Source organism: Cervus canadensis, chromosome 21, assembly GCF_019320065.1.
Source record: "Cervus canadensis isolate Bull #8, Minnesota chromosome 21, ASM1932006v1, whole genome shotgun sequence".
NCBI lineage: Eukaryota > Metazoa > Chordata > Mammalia > Artiodactyla > Cervidae > Cervus > Cervus canadensis.
The window spans coordinates 58,576,423-58,582,710 of record NC_057406.1 but is presented as its reverse complement, the minus strand read 5'-3'; the positions used below and the strand labels follow the sequence as shown (position 1 = coordinate 58,582,710).

General features: G+C 46.8%; 1 protein-coding gene across 2 annotated transcripts; it reads left to right on the top strand.

Annotated features, from left to right (window-relative positions):
* The first annotated feature begins 4,349 nt into the window (after positions 1-4,349).
* On the top strand, positions 4,350-4,793 carry LOC122424032 (histone H3-like centromeric protein A). Of its 2 annotated transcripts, XM_043441641.1 has the most exons (2): positions 4,350-4,550; positions 4,629-4,793. In XM_043441641.1, exons 1-2 carry the CDS (start codon positions 4,350-4,352, stop codon positions 4,761-4,763), a joined length of 336 nt encoding a protein of 111 aa, XP_043297576.1. In that variant the 3' UTR covers positions 4,764-4,793. The 2 variants fall into 2 exon arrangements, with proteins under 2 accessions (XP_043297576.1, XP_043297575.1); XM_043441640.1 differs by having other exon boundaries at positions 4,350-4,793.
* The last annotated feature ends 1,495 nt before the right edge of the window (positions 4,794-6,288 follow it).

The following is a 6,288-nucleotide window of genomic DNA, read 5'->3' as shown; positions in this document are numbered from 1 at the left end:
AGCAGCAGCAGTACCTTATCTTCTGCTGTGTCCCCAGAGCCCAGCCTGGCCATACAGCTGATCAGATGAGCAGGATTTGGTCCAGTTTTCCAAGCTCCTCTTGGCTCAGAGACATCTCCCAGCATCCCCAGGCTTCAGGACTTACCCCTTCCCACCACCCATTCCCAAGCTCTGCTGTCTCCATCCCCCATTCCTGGGTTTGCTCAGCTGCCTGTGGAGTCAGTATTCCACCTCCACCTCGCCCACAGCCAAGGTCAGTGGACCAGCCTCCATGTAGACCTGCGCCCCACATAGACCCCAGGTGAAGGGCGCCTTATCTTCCAGACTCTCCCTAGGCTGGCTCTCCTCTGCCCTCCAGGACCCCATTCTGAGTGGTTTACCAGTTACAGACCTCCTAGAGGTCAACTTCCCTTGGTCCCTGTATCATTCATGTTTCAACCAAAGAAACAGAACCAGTAGGCTACATATATGCTGTGGGCAAAAAAAAAAAAAAAAAAAGTCACCTGGAGGAAATCCCTGGTGGTCCAGTGGTTAGAACTCTGCATTCTCACTACTCAGGGCCGGAGTTCAATCCCTGGTCAGGGAACTAAGATCCCACAAGCCATGAGATTCGGCCAAATTTTTTTTTTAATTAATTAGCTAATCTCTATGATCCACCTCCCAGAGTAGTGGAAATAAAAGCAAAAATAAACAAATGGGACCTAATTAAACTTAAACGCTTTTGCACAACGAAGGAAACTATAAGCAAGGTGAAAAGACAGCCTTCAGATTGGGAGAAAATAATAGCAAATGAAGCAACTGACAAAGAATTAATTTCAAAAATATACAAGGAACTCCTGCAGCTCAATTCCAGAAAAATAAATGACCCAATCAAAAAATGGGCCAAAGAACTAAACAGACATTTCTCCAAAGAAGACATACAGATGGCTAGCAAACACATGAAAAGACGCACAACATCACTCATTATCAGAGAAATGCAAATCAAAACCACAACGAGGTATCATCTCACGCTAGTCAGAATGGCTGCTATCTAAAAGTCTACAAGCAATAAATGCTGGAGAGGGTGTGGAGAAAAGGGAACCCTCTTACACTGTTGGTGGGAATGCAAACTAGTACAGCCACTATGGAGAACGGTGTGACAATTCCTTAAAAAACTGGAAATAGAACTGCCATATGACCCAACAATCCCACTCCTGGGCGTACACACTGAGGAAACCAGAATTGAAAGAGACACGTGCACCCCAATGTTCATCGCAGCACTGTTTACAATAGCCAGGACATGGAAGCAACCTAGATGTCCATCAGCAGATGAATGGATAAGAAAGCTGTGGTATATATACACAATGGAATAGTACTCAACCATTAAAAAGAATACATTTGAATCAGTTCTAATGAGGTGGATGAAACTGGAGCCTATTATGCAGAGTGAAGTAAGTCAGAAAGAAAAACACCAATATAGTATACTAACGTATATATATGGAATTTAGAAAGATGGTAACGATAACCCTATATGCAAGACAGCAAAAGAGACACAGATGTAAAGAACAGACTTTTGGACTCTGTGGGAGCCGGCAAGAGTGGGATGATCTGAGAGAATAGCATTGAAACATGTATATTATCATATGTGAAACAGATCGCCAGTCCAGGTTCGATGCATGAGACAGGGTGCTCAGGGCTGGTGCACTGGGATGACCCAGAGGGATGGGATGGGGAGGGAGGTGAGAGGGGGAACACATGTACACGCATGGCCGATTCATGGCAATGTATGGCAAAAACCACTACAATATTGTAAAGTAATTAGCCTCCAATTAAAATAAATAAATTTTAAAAAATTAATTAGCTAATCTTAAAAAGTCACATGCCATTACAGTAAACAATGAAGAATGCTATCAAACCATCAGTCACTGTAGCTGACCTTGAAGGTATACACTGAGGGGATTCAGGATGGAGAAAAATAGACCACTGGTCTTAGATAGTGAAGATGTACATCAAAGGAATAATTCCAATTAGCTCAGACTCTTGCATCTTCCCATACACAGAAAGGCCCGAAAATCATTAACTTGAGATGTCTCAGTTTTTTTGTAATTAGCAGTAATCTTTTGATTTTTGACTACATTTAGTTTGTTTGTTTTTTCCAGCAAAAACTCCTATACATCCTGTCTCCTCCTTTACCTCTTTGAAACAGCCCCTCAGAGCTCCCGAGAGGCTGTCTCACAGCCTATGGTCTCAGTTGTTCAGTTGCTAAATCATGTCTGACTCTGCAACCCCATGGACTGCACATGTGAGTCTTCCCTGTCCTTCACTGTCTCCCGGAGTTTGCTCAAACTCATGTCCATTGAGTCGGTGATGCCATCCAACCATCCCATCCTCTGTTGCCCACTTCTCTCAGTAAGGTCACTGAATGAATATAACAATTCTCAACTTTTAGGTTGTGCTTTTTCTTCAGTAGACAATACTGAGTGATGGATTGATGGTGAGGAATTGGCTCCAGCAGCAGTGGGAGGGCCAGACAGGTCTGAAATCATCCAGGCAGCCTGTCAGGAAGGGCCAGCAGAACTTTCAGGTCCAGGCTGAATCTGTGGTCCGCAGCAGAATTTCTGCCTATCACCAGATCTTTAACTTAAACATGCCCCTACTGCTCCTTTTGCCTCATAAGGCAACGTGTTCACAGGTTTCTTGGATTAGGGTGTGGACCTCTCTGGAGGCGGCCCACAGCCCTCGAGCAGCCACTAACTTTCCCATTCATTTATTCATTGTCTTATCCTTCCTCAAGGTCCACCTCAGGCCTATGCCTGTGCTGAGGGCTGGGGGCACAGAGGGAGGCAGCCTGTGTCTCCGCCCTCGGGAGAGGCCACCGTGGAGGCTGAGGCGGCCAGAGAAACTAACGGCTGTGGTACAGAGTGGAGGTCGGGTTCAGAGGACGTTGGTGACACGGTGGGGGGTACGATCCAGGAGGAGAGGACGGGAAGCCTGCCTTGTAAGGAGCGGGGAGCGTGTCTGTGGGGACAGGGACTGTGCCAAAGCCTAAGGGAAGCCATGGCTAGAAAGGAAGGGGACCCTCTCTTCCATCAGATGTACTCCAGCCCTTGGTGGCAGAAGGGGAGGGAATTGGGTTCTAGGAAAACAGACTGATGTACCAGAGAGTGGAAAGCAAAATTCCCAAGGTTTCAGAAGAAACCAATGGACACCTGAAGTGATTGCTGAAGGGCCTCTGGTTAACCCTTGACCCCTCTCCGCTCCCACCTACTCCTTTTGTGATCAAGTGTGTGTGGGTTTGAGAAGCAGAGACAGGTGGAGAGTTCAGACAGGACCAGAGAGACTGGGGCTCGTTTGCTCAGCCCTTCGTCCCACAGAGAGTGGCCGGAGAGAGGCCCAGCCAGGTCCTCCTGCCAAGGGGCCCACTTGAGGCTGGGGTGTTGCCAAGGGCCACTGGGCTGGGCCTCACTGCACGGGTGACGCCTATAAAGGCCTCTCCTCTCACCGGCCCTCTCTGCAAGGCCCCAGCCTTGCTTCCTCCAATTGCTAAGTGCTCGTGCTGCCAGGGAGAACCAGGGAAGCCTGAAAAGCAGATTCAGGCTCCCACCATTGAAGCTGAGTGAATGGGGTCGGGGTTGGGGTGCGGGTCAGGGGCTTGGGAGGGCCTTGGGGATGAGAAGTCTCCTCTCCTCTTCTGTCACATTTGGGCGCTTCGTCACCTGAATTCCTGGCCCAAGGCCATTAGCTCAGGAGAAATCCTGCCCACAGTTACAAAAGTCCTGGTTACTTCACCTCCTGCTGCGATTAATCATATCCGCAGCCCATTTGAGAAAAATCTCCAGGAAAACAGAGTGTTCACACATTGTCCCCAGTGTCTTTCTTAAGGTCTGGCATGAATTGGAGACACAATAAATATCTCTCTTCTTTCCTTCAAATATTGCACATTCATTAGCCTACAGTGTGACGGGTAGGCACTAGGCTGACCTCAGGCCTTAGACCTTTCTTCACTTTACAGCTGAGGAAAGGGAGACTTAGAGAGGTTATGTGACTGCTCAAGGTCACATAGCAGGTAACAGAGTTGCTATTTGGACCTAGTTCTTCTACCTGGCTTTTTTCCACTTTACCCAGTGTCACAGTGTAGAAATGCAGAGACAAGGAGAGGGGGTGGCCTGCTGGGGTGGTGGCCAGCGCAAGCTGGGGCATATGGGCTGGGGCAGGGTCATGTTGAGCATTAAAGATCAAGGGAAGGGTGCGGGCAATTCGAACAGCACCCAGCCGGGGCACGCGGCCGGGTCGTCCCGGCCCTCTAGCCTCTGCCCCCGGACCCAGAAGATCTAGAAGGAGCCGCGGGGCCGCAGCCCTGCGCGCCCGCCATGGGCCCGCGCGGGAGCCGCAAGCCCGAAACACCAAGGAGGCGCCCAGCGAGCCCGGCTCCCGCCGCCCGCCGGCCGGCCCCGTCCTTAGGCACGTCCTCCCGTTCACCTGCTCGCCGGAGATACGGAATCCTGAAGGAGATCCGAACTCTTCAGAAGACCACACACCTGCTGTTAAGAAAGACCCCCTTCTGCCGCCTGGCAAGAGAAATATGTGTTCAATTCACTCGTGGTGTGGACTTCAATTGGCAAGCCCAGGCCCTGTTGGCCCTACAAGAGGCGGCAGAAGCGTTTCTAGTTCATCTCTTCGAGGATGCCTATCTCCTCTCCTTACACGCCGGCCGCGTCACGCTCTTCCCAAAGGATGTGCAGCTGGCCCGGAGGATCCGAGGCATTCAGGAAGGGCTTGGCTGAGCTCTGGCCACCCGCCCGAGTCTCTAGTTGATACCAGAGCCCCTGCCTGTAGCCAGGACCAGATCCACGGAGTACAAGGTGTTGCCTGGACTTGCTCTCTTGGAGCAGAGCGTGCGAGTTGCTTTCCTAGTTAGTTTTTTTTTAGAAGAAGACTGCATGGCTTTCCTCTGTAACAGAGGTAATATTTGAGAGAATCAACACATTCCAGAAATCCTGAGAATAATTTTCAGATGAAGAGACTCTAAGGGTGACTTCACTTTGCAAATTATTCATGTGACTGATGATTTGGAAGACATCAGATTTTCTAGGTTATGGGCAAAAAGGATATTTACTGATTATTTTAAATCTTCTTGTACCATTTAAATTTTTTACCATATATATATTTACTTTTATTTAAAACATGATGGAAAAAATAAGAGAAGACCAGTCAGTTGCATGGAAGAGCCTGGCGCATCCAGCGTACAAATCTCTGTCCTTCAGATTGACTTCATCATTAACAGCAGAAGCAAGTTCGTATGTGGACTATACCTGTCAACAGATTATACAGCTTTTCAAAAACTCAATTGGGATGAAAATAGAAAATTGTTAAGGTTTGATGTTCTGGCTCCTTCTGGTAAATTCCTGCCAAAATCATTCAGAAATTCCAACTTGTAGAATTTGTTTTATTCTTTATTTGCAAATCATAGAAGCTGTATCATAATTTATACTTCAGAATTTTTCATTCCAGGATTTTAAAGAGCCTTTTCAATGTTTTTACAGGTATTTTTATAACTTCCTTGTGGAGAGATAATAGAAATAATTCTTAATGGAAAAAATTTGAAGAAGCAAAGTTACTGTTATACATAGATTATACTATGTTCTTTGTGTGTTAGCCTTAAATCCTTCATTTGGACACTTTGCCAACAGCCACAATTTAAACAAGAGAATTGAGGGGTGTATTTTTGCCTCCAGTGGAGTAGAGTATGAGCCGATAAAATCCTTGCCCTTCTCTTGTAACTGAAAGCAGTTTAAGAGACTTCCAGAGAAATAGGAAGTGCCATCCAAAGGCATTTAGATATTGTGTGTGATGAAAATGATTAGTGAGGGCGGATACTAATAATGATGCGTCAGCCAATTGAATTCAAACTAAAGGGAAGGACCAAGTTCTGTTGTTTGATAAATTTTAACCCTTTATAAAAACCTTTTCCTGTTCGACATCAACTCATTTTTATGTAAACATTGGAATAAAGCTTATCTATGAATACAAAAAAAAAAAAAGATCAAGGGAACTAGAGAAGGAAATGGCAACCCACTCCAGTATTCTTGCCTGGAAAAGTCAATGGACAGAGAAGCCTGGCAGGCTGCAGTCCATGGGATACATGACTGAGCATGTGTGCATGAGGGTGGAGGGAGATGGGTTGGTAGCAATAAAGTGGTAGAACTAAAAATAAAAATAAAAAAAGATCAAGGGAGCAACCAATGCGGGTTTGGCTTTCATCCTGTGGGTCACAGGGACTGGAAGTTTGTTCCCGCTTTGGGTCCTTAC

Coding starts and splice junctions, on each gene's coding strand:
- LOC122424032 (XM_043441640.1), top strand. CDS start 4,350: ATGGGCCCGCGCGGGAGCCGCAAGCCCGAAACACCAAGGAGGCGCCCA.